The 17,795-nt window shown below is 50.3% G+C and overlaps 8 protein-coding genes across 8 annotated transcripts; 2 read left to right on the forward strand and 6 right to left on the reverse strand.

Annotated features, from left to right (window-relative positions):
- Window positions 1-2: 2 nt before the first annotated feature.
- On the reverse strand, window positions 3-803 carry PENARI_c004G12227 (SDR family oxidoreductase; the record flags this gene model as incomplete). The annotated part of the gene is made up of 1 exon (XM_022629501.1): window positions 3-803. One exon carries the CDS (start codon window positions 801-803, stop codon window positions 3-5), a length of 801 nt encoding a protein of 266 aa, XP_022490866.1.
- A 412-nt stretch (window positions 804-1,215) lies between these two features.
- On the reverse strand, window positions 1,216-2,361 carry PENARI_c004G11588 (uncharacterized protein; the record flags this gene model as incomplete). The annotated part of the gene is made up of 4 exons (XM_022629464.1): window positions 1,216-1,263; window positions 1,314-1,828; window positions 1,888-1,965; window positions 2,028-2,361. 4 exons carry the CDS (start codon window positions 2,359-2,361, stop codon window positions 1,216-1,218), a joined length of 975 nt encoding a protein of 324 aa, XP_022490849.1.
- A 275-nt stretch (window positions 2,362-2,636) lies between these two features.
- PENARI_c004G06026 (glycoside hydrolase family 55 protein) lies at window positions 2,637-5,326 on the reverse strand (the record flags this gene model as incomplete). The annotated part of the gene is made up of 5 exons (XM_022629173.1): window positions 2,637-3,018; window positions 3,086-3,178; window positions 3,237-4,422; window positions 4,469-4,927; window positions 4,987-5,326. The coding sequence occupies 5 exons, from the start codon at window positions 5,324-5,326 to the stop codon at window positions 2,637-2,639; spliced, it is 2,460 nt and encodes an 819-aa protein (XP_022490913.1).
- Window positions 5,327-6,932: 1,606 nt separating this feature from the next.
- On the reverse strand, window positions 6,933-7,161 carry PENARI_c004G00369 (uncharacterized protein; the record flags this gene model as incomplete). The annotated part of the gene is made up of 2 exons (XM_022628881.1): window positions 6,933-7,045; window positions 7,134-7,161. The coding sequence occupies 2 exons, from the start codon at window positions 7,159-7,161 to the stop codon at window positions 6,933-6,935; spliced, it is 141 nt and encodes a 46-aa protein (XP_022491064.1).
- A 112-nt stretch (window positions 7,162-7,273) lies between these two features.
- PENARI_c004G00900 (uncharacterized protein) lies at window positions 7,274-11,480 on the forward strand (the record flags this gene model as incomplete). The annotated part of the gene is made up of 2 exons (XM_022628912.1): window positions 7,274-7,287; window positions 7,352-11,480. 2 exons carry the CDS (start codon window positions 7,274-7,276, stop codon window positions 11,478-11,480), a joined length of 4,143 nt encoding a protein of 1,380 aa, XP_022490861.1.
- A 1,133-nt stretch (window positions 11,481-12,613) lies between these two features.
- Window positions 12,614-13,705, reverse strand: PENARI_c004G07369 (60S ribosomal protein eL31; the record flags this gene model as incomplete). Its single annotated transcript, XM_022629236.1, has 4 exons — window positions 12,614-12,820; window positions 12,898-12,972; window positions 13,445-13,530; window positions 13,666-13,705. The coding sequence occupies 4 exons, from the start codon at window positions 13,703-13,705 to the stop codon at window positions 12,614-12,616; spliced, it is 408 nt and encodes a 135-aa protein (XP_022490736.1).
- Window positions 13,706-13,884: 179 nt separating this feature from the next.
- Window positions 13,885-14,823, reverse strand: PENARI_c004G08049 (carbon-nitrogen hydrolase family protein; the record flags this gene model as incomplete). The annotated part of the gene is made up of 2 exons (XM_022629272.1): window positions 13,885-14,711; window positions 14,769-14,823. 2 exons carry the CDS (start codon window positions 14,821-14,823, stop codon window positions 13,885-13,887), a joined length of 882 nt encoding a protein of 293 aa, XP_022491072.1.
- An 862-nt stretch (window positions 14,824-15,685) lies between these two features.
- On the forward strand, window positions 15,686-17,647 carry PENARI_c004G01874 (Zn(II)2Cys6 transcription factor; the record flags this gene model as incomplete). Its single annotated transcript, XM_022628961.1, has 5 exons — window positions 15,686-15,780; window positions 15,830-15,910; window positions 15,968-16,663; window positions 16,716-16,999; window positions 17,061-17,647. The coding sequence occupies 5 exons, from the start codon at window positions 15,686-15,688 to the stop codon at window positions 17,645-17,647; spliced, it is 1,743 nt and encodes a 580-aa protein (XP_022491188.1).
- Window positions 17,648-17,795: the final 148 nt, after the last annotated feature.

Genomic DNA, 17,795 nt, shown 5'->3' on the forward strand with positions numbered 1-17,795 from the left:
CTTTACCGGCAAGTATAACCACCATCAATCCGAAGATCCGCACCAGTAGTGTAAGTACTAGCATCACTAGCGAAATACACATAGGCACCCTTCAACTCCTTGGGATGACTTTGCCGTCCCATGGGAATCAAGCTCCTCCAAGTGTCTTGCATTTCAGCAGGGCAAAAGTCGCCAAGACCCGTCTCAATATAACCAGGCGAAATAGTATTGACACGAGCAAAGTCCCTCCACTCATTAGCCAAGGAACGAGCCATATGAATGCAACCAGCCTTGGCAACGTTATAAGAAGTCTGCTCCTGAGGATAATTGACAATGTGGCCAGACATAGAAGCAGTAATCACAAAGCTGCCCTTACCACGCGCCTTGAAATGCTGACCAACAGCCTTAGCGCAGTAAAAGACAGAGTTGAGATCTGCCTGAATGATACCCTCCCAATCTTCAACCGAGCCATCGAGAACACCAGCATCAGCGGTGCGACCGGCATTCGCAATGAATGAGTCGATCTTGCCAAAGTCGGAGATGACGTTCGTGACGAGGTCTTGCACTTCGTTCCACTTGGCAGTGTCGCATTTGTACGCTTTGGCTTTGACGCCGTATTCTTCTTGTAGGGCTTTGGCGTTAGCTTCTGCCCCTTCGCGGCGTGAGAAGTAGGTGATTGCGATGTCGGCCCCCATCTCGGCACAGCCGCGGGCTGCTTCCAGGCCGATTCCTCGAGGGCCGGAGGCACCTGTCACGACCACGACCTTGTCTTTGAGACTGAAGAGGTCCATGAGGGAACTGGCTGCGGGGATTTCGATAGGCATGGTTGGTGTATAGGGAGAAGAGGATCGAACAGAAATAGAAAGAAGTTGAAACGTGAGATTCTGTTGGTATTATCTGAACAGAGATGAGGAAAATCACACACCTTTTATATCTTTCAATTGCTCTTGGAGGGGCACAATGCGACGGTGAATTAACCTCAATGTCTCTACCCATCTCCACCCGGCGGAACATAGGCGGCTTCATCCCGCCAGGTACCCCACACTGGGTCTCAAGCACTATAAGTCTCTGCCAATCAAATACACAAGGAACTGAAGGGCATCGTCACCTTCAGAGTTGAAAATAATAGCTTTACCCCGAAATTACCCACTCACGGTGGAGCCACACGGAAACGCGCTACGAGTGGATGACCTCAGTAAAGAGAATGTTAATATTGAAATCAAACACACCAACAGATCAGAAAATAGCAAAAGCATTCGGCGGACTAGCGACACCGCCAACAACCTAGAGGCAATTAGCGAAACCCAACGACAAAGATAAACAGATAAACTTACCTTAAGAGGCATACTCGACAAGAAGAAACTATACCGCCCAGTCTGCTTACAATGCCTAGACAACCCCTCCAAATCAAACATCTCCCCAATAGGAGTACCCCAACCAGCTAGCACCCACTCATGCAAATTAAAGTCCGAATCAGCATGCGCACCGCGAATAGGCGCCCGCTCAAAGCTAGGCGCATCACCGGCAACAGCAGCGAACTGCTTCTCCCACAACCACCGCACCATCTCCTCCGTCGCCTCAACGCCATTGAAATCTGGAGATGGGCGAAGCGCCAGCTGCTTGCGCTGATCGTTGTTTAATTTATTGTATGCTTCTGTGAAACCGCTGCGGATGAAGAGGATGTCGCCTTTTTGGAAGTTGAGGTTGTAGTCTTTTGCTACTTTTTGTAGGTTTTCTAGGGTTATGGCTTCTGATGTGAGAGCTGAGACGGAGATTGAGTTCTTGGAAGCCCATTCGGCGTAGTCGAGGAGGATCCCGCGGCCTGTTATACCGCCGTGGTCACACATAGCTGCGCGGATTGAGTTGTTAGTAGTCAACTTAAGGGATTGGTGAGGATATGGTGCATACAGTGAATGCCGATTGTATCTGAGCTTTGAATCTCTTCTGCGGTATGTCCATTATAGAATTGTCGTGACTTCTGGTTTGCTATAATACCGAATAGTTAGCAGTTGCAACAACCGTCATAGATAGCACCAAGAATAGCCAACCATAATGCCTAAACCCATCCCATTGAGTAGACCCCTGGCTATTGAACGTCAAAATATCATCAAAGATACAATTAGGAGTCCGAAGCACGATTTCCTGTTTGAATGGATCGCGATTGAAGCTAGGATGCGAAGGCATGCTCAGCGGCCAGTCGAGTGAGACCCGCACGCCTGTTCGGATTTCTTTCGCAGCTTCAACTACCCGCTCGGGGGTGAGCAGGTTCAATGTTCCCAGTTGGTCATTTTCGCCAAAGCGACCCCAGGCATTTCCTCGAGGGCCTTTCGGGTCCAGTGGAAGGGCTTCGAAGGGAATTGGTGAGTCGTCTGTTTTGGCCATGGTGTTGGTCTTGGAAGCGCATGAGTCTTAGTTTCAGGGAGATAGCAGATGAATATAGACACGTATCTCTAATTGAACATGAATTGTTGTTGAATTGTTGCGCCTCGGTGTATCTTTATGCGCTCATCCCGAACCCCCACATCCCCGGATCTCCGCAGTCGGATAAGTATCCGATGGTCGGTGATGCTCCGTACATTTTAAGCATTTTAGACTCTTCTCGAAACTTGCGAATATATTATATTCAAAGTAGATAAGTGACTATATACACAATAACTCTACAGAGTAAAGTATGCAATAGTGGCAGCGTACGTAGCCAAGTTATCACTAACCTTGGCCAATGCAACACCATCCTTCACAATCATATACTGTGTGCCAACAGTACTGAGTGCGTATACCACCAGTCCACTCGTGGTACCTTCGATACTAAATATCATACTCTGACAATTCTCGGGCAAGGGGAATGTGGAGCATGTGGTGCTGTAGTTGTTGAAAAAGCTGTACAGACCCGCTCCGTAGACGATGACACTCTTGCTGTCGAGGACCCGGAGGCCGAGAGCGTTGCAGTTTCCACCGAGACATGAGCTAAAAGTGGGATCTCTGAGAGCAGTGTTGGTGGGGTATGGACTGTTGGCGGCATTGGGGTTGGGTTGGTAGTATCTGTATCGTTAGCATTGCATACACTTATCTTCAGGCAGGGGATGTAGCATAGATAGGAAGCACTTACGGTGTTTCTGTCTGGATAAATCCGGCCACTATAGAAGTTGCACCGGAGAACTGATACTGATACAGCGAGTGATGCTCGGAGCCAGTGCCATACCTTGTAACGAGGTTAGCAATGAGACCCAAAAATTGTGGGCTTCATATGAATCACTTACAGCCAAACATTCTTGCCTTCCACCAACAAACCACGTCCTGTATAAATTGAGATCTGAATATCGTTCCCAGTATCAAGATCATGGTCGGCGGTCCAGAGCCACACATTCTCCAGATAGACACCACTCGCAACGCTGGTAATATGCATGGACATATATGCAGCCTCACAAGCGGCGGAGACAGCTGCTGAAGTTGGACACTGAGGAACCTGCTGCTGAGATCCCTTGAAGCCACCGATGCGAGTGTGTACATCCCACATTCCAGACCCTGACGTGGCAGCCAAGTTCCATTCAATCATTTTAGCGCCTGGTGTTGAGCCCTGGGTGCTGAGTATCATGTCGGACCATTCCACCGAGCCAGATTCTCCGGACTTGCCGATTTGGATGACAGGAACGGGGTTTGTAATGCTAGACCATGTACTCCCGCTGGCCATGATGACCGGGAACGCCTCGCCGACAATTTTAGAGCCAGGGGGAACGTAAAGGGTTCTGGTGACCTTGTAGGTTCCCTGGTCAAAGAATAGAATCTTTCCGGAAGACGCAGCAGACGTCAGGGCGGATTGGATGGCAGTCGTATCATCAGTCGAGCCATCTCCCGTAGCACCCGAGTTTCTGATGCTGACAAAAGAAGAGACTGGTGATTGGGAATACTGAGGCTTGGTCTTGGTATAATACTTAGTTGATCCACTAGCGAGCAAAGCACTGGGACGCGTAGGTGGCGCAAAAGAGCCCTGGAAATTGCTCGGCCCATTAGGAGTATACTTGTGTCCTTGACCCCAGGCACTGATAGTAGTTGAGCCTGTGGTGCCGGCAAGAACGGTGCCGCCTGCGCCCTTGACTGCAACAGGGACATTGTTAAGGACGATGTTTTCCAGAATGAGACTTCCAGAGGAATTAGTCGAGCTTTGCCAAGCGGTGGTCACAAAGGTCGGGGTGTTTTGGATAGTGCTATCAATGACAATTACCGAGCCAACTAGTTGGTTTCCAACACCACCATTGCTGATTGAAATAGCAGTGCCGCAGTTGATAATGACGAGACCTTGGTAAGTCCATCCCCAGTCCCAAATCTGAGAGATTGCAGTTACTGCATTCTGGATGATCATGTTCCGCATTGTGAATTGCTGGTTGCCGACATTGGCTCCATAGAGACCACCAGTAATGGTAACATCGGTCAAGAAGCCCCCGGAGCCTGGTTTATATTAGACAATTTCAAGAGATTTTGTATTTGAACATACCATTCTCAATAAAGATACCCTGGTGTTGAGTCCCGGAAGCCGAGCTCATCACGATTTGAACATTCTGAATGCTGGTAGCTTGACCAGTCGGCCAGTGAATACCAGTTGCGGCAGTGCCAGCAGGAATTGAAGTCAAGTCCAGTTTAAAATTTCGAATCTGTCTGAAAAACACATTTGTCGATATCCAACCCTGATTCCCATCGTTTTGGTATTGGTCACCATCAATCAGGCCCAACCCGGTGAAGCCTGCAGTTGCTTTTAGAACGGGCATGGCATTCGCATTACCAATAAGCTGTGTAAAATAGTAATCAATAATCGATGTTGAGATCAGGTATGTTCCAGAGGGGAAGTAGACTATTGCGGGAGTTGTAGTCGAGGTCTGTCTGCCAGCCGGGCCAAAACGACCACCAGCGCTTATGGCTGCGTTGATGGCTGCAGTGTCGTCGGTGACTCCATCACCTATCATGGTTGTTAGTGACCGGCATAACTGGATGGAATCATGACCATTGGGTGCTCACCCTTGGCTCCATAATCTTTCACATTGCGGAAGACAGTGTAGCCAGAGGGGTTTGAGTTGAAGGCCGCTTTTCCTTGGTGAGCAATGTCTGCCAGCCAGTATCCTGTATCTGCAGCTGCAGCTGCAGCTGCAGCTTCGACGATAACATCCTGAGCTACTGGGGCATCAGACTCCACGGGGGCTGCAATCGAGGCAGTTTCCGTGGGAGCATCAAAAGCAGTATACTGTTCAAAAGGGCGCATAGCCGCACTGATCATATCGTCCATCTCGGGGATCTCTAGCAGCTGCGAATTGACACATGCCAGCAGCGAGAGGGTGGTGATCACAGTAGCACAATACATGTTTACCTTCAGGCACTGGGAGTGCAATTCCGTGAGAGATAGGATGTGGGCCACTAAGAAAAGCGCGGGGGAAATCACCGGGCACGCATGCCCCCTTATGTATGGCCATATCTCGGACAGGCTAGAACAGACTCAATCGGAGACGCGATCTAAGAATGCACTACGCGTGACAAAAAAGGAGGTGGATCCTCTTCCCTGCAGCATGCTCAGTCCCGAGGGCCAAGAATCCCACCCCGAGATACCACTCGAGTCTAAGAAATAGATTGCGAGTGACTGTATACAGGGGTAACCATTGGCAGAGCACCATTGTCTGAAGAAGTCCGTCAAATTGCCACGCCGTGCACTTGCCTCATGATGCGCAAGTGGAAATGAGCAGTAAATGGCGCCGATCTTTCCCCCCACAAAAAGATCTCCCCTGTCTCTCTAGCTGCATGTCAACCAATAGTCAATCAGAGCCACACATCACATTGTGCAGCAGATAAGCTAAATTGTTAGTTGGACGGGACATTTCCGAATAGGAATGGAATGTGACTAGTTGCAGGAGTTATTGCAGCCACATTTGAAGAAATGTGAGTCAGGGGTCATGTCCCGTGTGACAGACAGGGAGTTCAATCTTTATATTCATGTATAGTTTCCGTCTCGGACATAAGTAGTAAAGTGATGTTCGTGCAGACTTTTGACTAACTCTGATTAACCTAAATAGCATTAAGGTCAGGAGACCCATGGAAAGGCCATGCGGGGGAAAATAAGTCTCTCGCCAATGATTTTATTCATATCATGTCACACTCACCGGGCTTTATTTAACCTGGCGCGAATGGTGTTACCCTTCAAGGCATTTTGGGGAGAGTTTGATGGGTTCCTTGCTTCGATCGGTCAATATAAATTCCAGGTGCCCTCGCGCCAAGCAACAATAAGGAGTGTCATGATCTCATGTAAACCATCGTTTTGCCAAGCAAGTAATGAACGGGGTGAGCCCCCAAATGTCAGAGAGAAGCGAGAAATTGACACTCTTACTATACTTGCAAGGTTGACGCTCCAAAAGATCCGGGAACTTGTATGCAAAATACGCGACATTTTATATATGTTGAACACAAGCGCATCCTGTTGACTGTGTATTCTATTGGAAGTTGGTATTCCTACTCCCTGGCGTCATAATAGGACGATATGAGAGGTTATACCTACGTAGAAGTGACATGTGTTTGCCGGGGGGGATATTGTTTATCATTTTCAATACAGTACACATATTAGCGTCGAGTGTCTGCAGATAGCAGTACAATACTCGTATTTGCCTGTATACGCAATACGGAGCTTGAGCCAAGACCCTGGCACGTGATCCATGCATTTTTACCGCCTTGCTACTCTCGAAAAAAAAAAGTAACAAGTGAACTCCATCGCGTGTTTCGAGATTCGACTTGTATTAACAAGGTGTCCAAGAGGTCTTCGCTTTGTCCTCGGCTCAGCATCTCCGGATTCGAAAACTCCCTTGCTGTCAGCTTCCTGCGCGACGGCTCGCGAACGTGTCACGAAACCTCGAAGATCACCGTGCAACCTCATCGAAGGATCTCAGCAACAAATTGGGGTTTGCAATCTGGAGGATTGAGACCAATCAACCAGAGTGTATTCGGCATCGCGTGAGCTGCTTCGAGTTGGCGCGGTAACCGAAATCGTCTTCCGCCGAGGCAGAAGTGAGCGGCAAGTGAGGAAAGTCCTCACGGGATTCTATCGGGAATCAACTTGCATTGCGCTTGTTTATCAAGGTCAGCGTCGAGATCAAGGATATTGAAGTCGTATTCGGACTTCGACTTACCGGTCTCCGTCGACGGTGACTGACGCATTTTGAAGATGTTGAAACGCAATGCCCAGGGTCCTCAGGGGTCCAAAGATGGCGATGGTGGTTTTGGGATGAGCACACCGGATGACAAGCCCTCCAGGGCGACCGCAGCCCAGATGGCGAGCAGGAAGTAAGTGAAACTGCCGTGCCGAGCAAAGACCACAAGCTGACGAAAGACGTGCTTGAACTTCTAGGATCAAAGATGTCCGTAAACGTCGCGCTCCTACGCCAAGTGGAGGCGCATCTGATGCACCTTCCTTCAATCCTTTTGCCTCCGCTGCCCCGGCCGCCCCGGCTCCTCCATCCTCTGGATTCACATTTGGTCAAAGCCAGAGCTTCCCTGGCGCAAGCTCAACGCCAGCGCCTAACCAGGGTGGCATGTTCTCTTCGGGGGCGAACGGCCAATCCGGCTTCAGCTTCGGTTCCAACCCTACTTCTTTCGGATCTCCACCACCGAGCAATCCGTTTTCTGTGAACACATCATTTGGGGGAAATTCTCAGCCGAGCACCAATGGATTCAGTTTCGGGGGTTTCAATGCTGGAGGCCAGGGCTCTCAATCTTTCCCTGGGTTCGGAGCTCAGCAAAACACGAGCACGCCAACGAAACCTGGGATGTTCGGGCAACAAACTGCACAAGGGACCGCTTCCCCTGCCGACGATAGCATGCAAACTTCGCCAGATGCCAAGCCGAAGTCGATGTTCGCATCGCAGCCAGCTGTCGGAGGACCTCCCCCTACCAATCCATTCGCAAACCTCTCGGGCCAGGGTGTATCCAATCCGTTCGCACCACCCAAGGCAACAACCACAGATCAGACGGCTTCCAAGCCTGCAGAAGCTCCGGCATTCAAGCCTCTCTTCGGAGCAACTCCTGCGGCATTGAAGCCATCCGAGGGAGATAAAGACAAGCCGGCAGTGAATATCTTTGCACCAAAGACAACCACGACTGATGAGACGGCTTCCAAACCTGCGGAAGCTCCGGCATTCAAGCCTCTCTTTGGAGCAACTCCTGCGGCATCGAAGCCATCCGAGGGAGATAAAGACAAGCCGGCTGTGAATATCTTTGCACCAAAGACAACCACGACCGTTGAGACGGCTTCCAAGCCTGCCGAAACTTCCCCCTTCAAGCCTCTGTTTGGTGCTGCAGCGTCGAACCCCTCAGAGGGAGAGAAAGAGAAACCGGCCGTGAGCAATCCGTTCGCGAATCTCTCAACGCAAGCTTCAAATAACACCAACCTGTTTGGCGCAAAGACGCCAACAGAGGAAACACCGGCAAAGCCTGCCGAGGCTACAAAGCCTTTCGGGTCCTTGTTCGGGTCAACCACAGCCCCCAAGCCCTCAGAGCCTGCTGGCAACTTATTCGCACCCAAGCCAGCTGGAGACGGGTCTGCACCTAGCAATCCATTTGCGAACCTATCAGGTCAGAGTTCGTTGAGTAATTTGTCCTCGCCAAAGGTCACTGGGTCTGAGGAGAGTGCTGGGAAGCCTGCGGCGGCGACTCCCTTCAAGTCCTTGTTTGGTGCCCCTGCGGCGTCGAAGCCTGCGGAGGCTGAGAAAGAGCAGACGAGCCAACCGGCATTCGGCAACATGTTTGCACCAAAGCCGGCCGCTGACAATGCGGCTGCAAAGCCTGTCGAGGAGACTCCATTCAAGCCGATGTTTGGTGTATCTGCGACGCCGAAGCCTTCAGAGGCCGAGAAAGAGAAGCCAGCAGCCAGTAGTATCTTTGCCCCGAAGTCCACAGATGGAGAGCAGACTCCTGCGAAGCCTGCAGCGGTCCAGCCGTTCGGGTCTTCGTTCGGGGCGTCTTCCGCATTGTCGAAGCCTGGGGATGAGCAGACCACCCCCGCAAAGCCTAGCAATCCATTTGCGAACTTGTCAGGACAGACACCCGCTGGCAATCCTTTTGCGCCTAAGCCAGTGACGACGGAGCAAAACGAGCAGACAGCTGAAAAGCCCGAGGCAACTCCATTCAAATCCCTGTTCGGGTCAAATGCAGTTTCAAAGCCGGCTGAAAAGGAACAATCAGGCGCAGAGGACAATGTCACTGTGAATGGAGAAAAGAAGGCCTTGAATGACTTGGCCAGCCCTGTCAAACAGAGCGCGAACAACATGACCTCAAGTTCATTCGCTCCTTCCTCTGTTACTGCTTCTGGCGTTCCTACCTCTCACTCCAAAGCCAACGCGTCCACATCTCGTTTACCTGGCACGTCGTCTTCAACTTCTTCATCTTCCCCCTCCTACATTCTTCCGCCGGATATTCTTTCTGCTACGCTTGATTTTTCAAACCCAGACAGTCTTTTACCCAGACCTAACATACCTGTTACCTTTGATCTCCCTGATCCCGACGAAAACATGCCTTCCGGTATCAAAGACTCAGAGTGGGACCGTAAGAGTGTCAACAAGCTGGTTTACTGCCGCTACTTGACTGAGTCTTTCAAAGCCGAGATCGCGAAAATTGATCCTCAGACTGATTGCCCTGACGATATCATTATGCTTTACGCTGAAATGCGCCGCCAGATGGGTGTTCCAATCGGCTCGAGTGAAATGATCGAGCATGAGATTATGTTTGGCACCTTGCGTCCTAACCCCGACTATGTTAAAGATGCTGCCCCTGCTACTGCCACCACAGTCCCACAGGCTTCCGCTCCTGTCGCTGCTACCGCTGCTCGTCCTACGGCCTCTGTTGCTCCTGCTGCTTCGCCTCAGCCAGTGAAGGGTGATACTTCTAACACTGTCAATGCGTTCGCCCGATCTTTCTCGTCTCCTGCTCCCGCCCCTGTCTCTGCTCCCACTGTCTCTTCTGTCACCTCTTCCGCCTCCGCTGCGACCTTCCCTGCTCCTACTACCACTTCCTCCTCTGCCACCCCAGCCATCTTTGCCTCCGCTGCCGGGCTTTCCCCGACCCCGGCCACTCCATCTCTGTTCGCCGCGCCATCTTCCACCCGCTCTTCCCTTGCTCCATCTTCGTCTGATTCTCAGAAATCGACCTCCATGCCTTCTGCTCCCAAGATCGATGGTAGCGGTTTCAGGCCCTCAGCTCAAGCAATTGCGGATGCGCAGAAGACCAAAGGAAAGGCCGAAGAGTCCGACTCGTCCGACTCAGAAGATGAGGAGAAGGCTGCTTTCCGCGCTAAACTCGCGGCTGCTCCCAAGATGCGCACTGTCTATGTTCCCGGCCAGGGCTTCAAGAACGTCCCAGATGACAGTGCTTCTGCTCCTGCGCCCGCTGCGCCCGCTCCTGCTGCCAATCCCGCCCCTGCTTCTTCGCTTTTCGGAGCGGCTGCCAAACCTGCCGCTTCTAGTTCCCTCTTTGGGGTCCCATCTACTGGTGCCAATTCGTCCGAGTCTTCTTTGGCATCTACTCCTGCTGCTGCCAGTCCAGCTCCTACTTCTTCACTGTTCGGAACAGCTGCCAATCCTCCCGCTTCTAGTTCGCTCTTTGGGGTTCCTGCTAGCGGTTCCAGTTCCGCTGGCTCTTCAGTCTTCGGTACTGCTCCTCCTATGACCAGCTCAACCTCTTCCATCTTTGGCGGTTCTACCCAGCCCGTTCCCGCTACTCAAAACATCTTTGGCGGGCTGAAGCCTACATCACCCAAGCGCAAGGCTTCGGCCGACGATAGCGACAGCGAGGATGATTCCTCAGCCAAGAAGTCCAAGCCTTCACCTCCTTCTGCTCCCACCGGTGGTAGTCTCTTTGGCCGTGTTTCCACACCGACTCCGTCGGCTACTGGACAAAACTTCACATGGCAGCCCAACACGCCAATTCAGTTTGGCAACTCGCAGCCTGCAAATGGTCAAAACAGCGAGACTACTGCCGCTGCTCCTGCTACCAGTTCCGCTCCCGCTGCCAACCCCGCCCCTACTTCTTCACTGTTCGGGGCACCTACAACGGCCACTCCTTCCGCTGCTTCTCAACCCGCCACTGCCACTGTTGATGGCAGTGCCGATGACGAAGAGGGTGAGCCTGGCGAAATTTTCGACCTAGCCCAGAGCAACGGCGGCGAAGAAGAGGAGACGGTCGTATTTGAGGAGAAATGCCGGGCTTTTAAGCTCACTACCGGCTGGACCTCCCAGGCCAATGGGCCTGTCCGCCTGCTCAAGCACCCCGTCACAGGGCGTGCGCGCATTGTCGTCCGTGCCGAGCCTAGTGGAAATGTTGTGCTGAACACCCTCCTGAAGAAAGAGTTGGTGTACTCAATGACCACAAACAGCGTTCAGCTGATGGTGCCGGTGGAGGGCGGCACGGCCTCACAGTGGGCCATCCGAGTAAAACGGGAGAAGCTCAATGAGTTCTTCAATCTGGTGCAAGAGATCAAGAACTAGATCTTTTTTCATCTTACTATCATCTTGTCCTCCCGAAAGGGAGTGTATGTTTATGTCCAAGCGCATGGCCCCGGTTTAAATTTGCATTTCATTTCTGTACTTCTCTACTTTTATCTTCTGTTTCGAGCCTGGTTGGACCGGCCTGCGCGTAGGCCAGCCAATAATCAATCAATCAATGTTCCATTTCTCTCTCTCCTCCAGTAATCCTCCTGGTTTCTCACTGCAGTCAGATCAGGCCCCGTTTCCAAGACCAGCTTCATCCTCAATTGATGCTTAGTGGCAGTAGGCAGCTCCCCAGCTGTCATATACAAATATCTAGCCGAGACTCTCTTTCCTTAGTCGTGGTGTTACATTGTGAGTACCCAGTGTCTTCGGGACCCTACTCCATGGCCGCAAGGGTTTCAGGTTCATCGTCGTACTTCTCTTACTCTACGTGTTGAAACTGAGCTAGAAGACCTGTCCGGTGCATGAATTGGGCAACGTAGCGGGTTGCCAGCGGCTGAGACGATTTCATCGCATTTTGTCGAATTATTCAATCAGCTTGCTACAGTCGGTCTCAGAGTTCTCTTAGTGGATTTCCGTACGTCTGGCATTGTAGTAAGACATGCTTTGGCGTTTGAGAGCCCTCTCTGCGGGCTCATCGGAATCCACTGCATTGATCGGGACAGGAAATGCTTCAATGCAATACGCATCATGTTCTCGTTTAACTACATCGACAAAATTGTCGTTTTACAAGGTTAGTAGATCTATCAGAGATGGGCAAGTATAGCCAATAGCTCGTCCATTGCAAGAACAATTGAGTATATGGCAAGGATTAAGAGGATCGTAGTGATTGTTAGAAGCGAACTTCCAAGGACCTACCTGCCTCTCGGTCTAGAACTCATGGGTATTGACACCAGAGCCTTGCTCGTGCTATGTTTGAAACTGGTGCGAGATTCTGGACCAGACGGCCATGTCCATATAAGCCAATAATTCTCAGACGTTCTATCTCCGCACTTCACGATGTCTACGCGAACTACAACATAGAAACAGTATTCAAGGGTGCCCCAAAGGGTAAAAGGTATTTTTTATTTTGTAAAACCCGACCAAACCCCAGCTGGGAACAATCATAGATGCAACGGACATGCACACATTTAAGCGTCGTCGACGGTGGTGGTGTGGAGACCCTTGGGGTCCTTGACGTTGACGGCCTGGACGTGGGAGTAGAGGCGCTCCTTGGCGTTCTCCTCGTCGTTACGCTTACGGGAGATGCGGACACGGATACGGAAGGGGACACCCTTGATGCCGGCCTCCCAGACCTTCTTGTTGAGCTGGGGGTCAACGCGGACGTCCTTGGTGCCCTGTATCACAAGAAAGTTAGCCATGTCTCCCAGCTAGAGAGCAAAAGTGGTGACAGTTGAGTCTCGCTCAAACTTACCATAGCCTGCTCGGCAAAGGCGCGGATCTCCTTGATGGCACGAGGAGCACGCTTCTTGAAGCTGACACCGTGGCACTATAATTCCGGAAAAGAAGTTGCAATCAGTCTTCCGCCCGAATGCCATCTGCAAGAGAAAACTCTGCGCGATGAATGTTTGTGGTCTTTCGGCCATAGTGGACTTCATAAAACTAATTCTTCTTTTGTGTTCCGGGTTCGGACATGTGTGGATGCGAGCGAAGACTTTTTCAAGTTCTTCTCTCGGTTTGTCTGCGTTGCGACAAGACAACAAAGTAGCCATGTCGAGCCATGGCTTCACTGCAGTATTTCTCCGCAGATCATGGCGAGGATGGGTGGTGCTGATTGAGATTGGGTGTCCCCTCTCTCTCCCCACACACACTCATACCACACCACACACACACACATTCTGATCCGTAACAAATTCCATATTTCAGGAAAAAGGTCTTGTTCTCTGTCCATTATGCCTCCAGGTACGCATTCGCATTCGAATCGTTCGCAGGTAGACTGTGGGGGAGGGTTTTCAACATACACGCTTGTGGAGGTTGATGGTGTACTCGCGCGACACCACGTCGGCGATAGCCGAGCGCTTGTTACCGGACTTGACGTTGGACATCTCTGCGAGAGGTTAGACGAGTTGGCGAGGTTGAGTTGAGGGGAGACTGACTGAAGGGGTTGGTCGACGTAGGGTGATGGTCAGAAGCAAAAGTTCGCTGGTCGATTTTCTTCTTTCGTTGTGTGGCTCTCGCTTACCGCTGTGGGCTGGCCTGTGATTGGTGGGTGGTGGATCCATTTTGAATGTGTAGTGCCTGATATCTAAGGCATTAATTACCTTATCTACGTCATCACGTGCCTTGTTATATAGTTACAGCTGCATGTTCGAGTCTCGGGATCGCCACATTCATTGCTATAGTCTATGTATTGCTCCCTTTAAGTTGCTTGATAGCATATCCCATGTACTTCCCACTATGTCTACTCCTGACCGGCACTCACATCAGGGTAAAGGTCAAATCGTCGCTGAGTGTAGATCGGAATGCTACTCCGGATGTTGGCGACAGCATCATTGGTCAAGTCAGCATAGACAATAGTCTCCTTCTCCTCAGCTTCAGAGAGAATGTTTGCGCTGGGATCGGCGACCAAGCTGTGGCCATAAGCATTATAGGAAGCATCAAGGTCACGCGCCGGACTGCACAGCGCCACATATGACTGATTGTCAACAGCACGGGCACGGCCAAGCAGCGACCAGTGGAGAGGACCAGTGGTGGTGTTAAATGCGCCGGGGTAGACAAGCAGGAAAGCGCCCTTGCGGGCGGCAATCATGGCAGCTTCGGGGAAACGAATATCGTAGCAGATGGCCAGCCCGATCTTGCCGTAATCCGGAAGATCGATAACGGTTAACTGGTTTCCAGGAGACAGCACATCACTCTCCTTGAACTGGATCTTTCCCGGGATGTCAATGTCGAAGAGATGCGTCTTGCGGTGGGTGCCGATCAGCGCGCCCGATGGCGAGAAGACCAGCGACGTGTTGTAGTATTTCTTGGTGGATGGCTCCAGCTCTGGAATACTTCCTCCAACTAGGTATGCATTTGCCTCGACGGCGATGGCCGACAACGCGTGGAAGGAGGGCGATTGTTCTTTCGTGGGAGGGGAAGGGTGGAGAGTCTCGGCGTATTTAGGAAAGAAGTTCGTGCCGTAGGGCGAGTTAAAGCACTCAGGGAGGACTATCAATCGCGCACCAGCTTTCGCGGCTTCGAGGACTTTGCTCCGAGCATTCGACAGGTTCACGGCCTTGTCCGCTCCTGTATATCTCAATTAGTCGGAAAGAACAGCTGTGGCAGAGAGCCTGGGGAGGTTACCTGATGCGAGCTGCACCAGAGCCAGCTTAAGAGGCTGCTTCAAGAATGTAGTCATTGTTGGGGATATGAAGAAGTTGAGTTGAGGGGAATCGGGAATGGGACATCAATGCGGCTGCGGGGGGCCGGTCATCGTGCCGATAAGCTTTCTCCGACTCTCCGACTCGCCGATGCTCCAAAATATTACAAATCTCAGGCAATTGGGCATATTTTATGTTCTTGTCAATCCGTTGATGCTCTAATACTTGTTTCTGAGGTTGTGGACTATAACTTAGACATGAAACGTAGCGCTGTTACCGCCCTCCTATAGTTCTAATGGACGGACTAGTACCTTGAGAAAGCAAATCGCAATTCTGAAAACGAAGGCAATTCGCTTTAAAGTATAGATTTGATTCTAAGAATTAGACTTGTGATAGCTATCATCTTGGAAGATACCTAATGGACATAACCATATCTCGCACACTAAATATAGTATTAGCAAAACATTATCGGTGTGAGAACATAATTTTGTTCGATTCATGTTAGCCACTAGCACATCTCTTTTCTAGCACATCCGGAAAACACACGCATATGCCCAAGAAATGCGTGTGGTAAGACTCTATAGCCTATACAGTCATGTGAATACAAAGGCTTCTATATACCTGTTCACTTTGCATTTCCCCTTTATCCTAAACTGTAACCTGTAATACAAATATAAAGGCATTTGAAATGCATCATACATTCCACAGAAATTACCTTATTCTATAATTACTTTCGACTTCGAAGAAACTAGGTGAGTCACATGATTAGGGCCAAAAGTGCAGGAACGGACTCCGCTTCCGCTTCCTCCGTCTGTCACCTTTGGAGGTCACTCGAGCACCCATCAGCTCATATCAGAACTTGATGCAGCCTTCTGTGGGGTGCATTGCCAAGTCTCCACCATGGAAGATTTAGTTGGCCGCCATCCAAAAGCATGTTTAACCTGCGCTAAGGCTAAAGTTCGATGTTCACCAGAGGCCAATGGGCCGTGTCAGCGGTCAGTATACAAGTAGCTCGATACTAGTGCGTATACTAACACCTCTTAGTTGCCGCCGCTTGGGTAAAGAATGCGGCAATCAACTACCAGGGGCTCATCGGCGCTCAAAACAATCAGGAACAAATGGCTCGTAAGTTAATCCTGGCATTCGGAATGCTAATTCTGTACCATTCTGACAACAAATTAGCGATGTCGCTATATTGGAAGCCAAGCTGGACCGCATGGTCGCTATGCTGTCCGCCCGAGAACGGCTAGAGGCTGGTTCAGCTCCAAGATCATGTTCTGGTAGGGAAGAAAGTGTCGCGTCTCCCAGTGATGTCGACGGCCAGCTATTGATGGAAGTGTTCATGAATAGAATGCTGCCTCTCTTTCCTTTCCTGGTGATCCCCACGCATGTCACCGCGGAAGACCTGCGTCGAGACAAACCATTTCTGTATATGAATATTTCAATGATTGCATGTCCGAATGCTCCACATCAACGCAAAATCGCTGATGCAGTGCAAGAATATGTAGCAGAGCACATCATCATCAAAGGAGAACAGAGTCTGGATCTACTCCAGGGTCTTCTTCTCAATGTGACCTGGTTCACCACCGTCAGCCGTTTCCCACGGGGTGCTGCTTTCTCTGACACCAATCCTGACGTGCTCAGATACGAGACAGATGCTCGCCATGTTAGCCGAAACATTGCTCAGATTGATAATTTTGTGCACCTTCTTGTGGCTCAGTCAGTGAGCTTGGGTTTAAACCAGATTCCAACCTACCAGAAAAACCTCAACTATCCGTTGACTTATATAAGAGAAACCATACACGGGGACAATCACAATCCTACACGCACATTGGAAGAGCGACGAGCTTACCTTGGGTGCTACTATATGACTACGATGTATGTTCTTGGCCGATTCTAACCAGACTAAATTTATGCTAACCGCCTCAAGGCTCTCTGCGTGTGCGAAAGACTTGGGTACAATTATTCGCTTTACAAAATATACCGAAGATTGCTGCGATGTTCTGGAACAGGCTGCAGAATATCCCTCCGATGGTTATTTGGTTCAATTGGTTCGAGTAATGAATCTTGCAGAAAAGATTCACAACACTATGTATCGAACCGAACTTTATTTTTCATCTGCTCCATCTCCGCCTCTTGAACTGAGCATACGATGGCTCGAAGCTGAACTTAAACAACTCAAAGCTCGAATGCCTTACGAGGAACCATACTCGAGTAAGTGATATCAGCATTTGGGCAATCGGGTATAACTTAGATCTGATGGGTATAAAAACAGCCATTCTCTCATTCCACTACAACACGCTGGAAATTCACCTTTACCGAGTTGCCCTGAGTCCAAATCAGTCCGAATCTCACTACGGCGACTATCCTCTAGCGAGATTAGATCTCCTGTTCCGGGCACTGGAAGCAACAACTTCGTTCTTCAGAAACATGTACTCTCTTCCCGCCTCCCTTTTCCCTTATTTTCCATTCACTGTCATGAGTCAATTCGGAAAGGCGATGATCACCCTTTCCCAACTCTCCCTTCACAACCATGCAGGCTGGGACCGAACCTACGTGGAAAACACGATAGACTTCAACCAGGTGATCAACACTATGGGAGAAAAGCTTAAAGAAAGCCGACCATTCTTCGAACAGGTTCTAAAAAAAGAGTCTGGTCCAGCGGAGCTGCCTGAGATTTTTGAAAGAATGGTCCTTCGAGGGAACGTGATAAAGCAAATGCATCAGAAGAGGAAAGACGCTCTAGAGCAGACCACGCCCTCGGCAACTTTGGATCCCATGGATTACGACTTCATGATGAATGCGCCTTTCGATATTTTATTTCCCTTCGGTGAGATGCCGATCTATACGCAAAATGTTTAACTTCCCAGGCCCACCAGGCACTGGGGCAGACGGAACGGACTCCGTTCCCCATCTCCCAACTGTGTACAAGCAAATACAAGCCTTTTCGTATTTTCAAACTATAAAAGAGGGCTCAGGGCCAGGGATTTTCATTTTGTCGTACAGTAGT

This window comes from Penicillium arizonense (genome assembly GCF_001773325.1).
Source record: "Penicillium arizonense strain CBS 141311 chromosome Unknown PENARI_contig004, whole genome shotgun sequence".
In the NCBI taxonomy this organism is placed as follows: Eukaryota; Fungi; Ascomycota; class Eurotiomycetes; order Eurotiales; family Aspergillaceae; genus Penicillium; species Penicillium arizonense.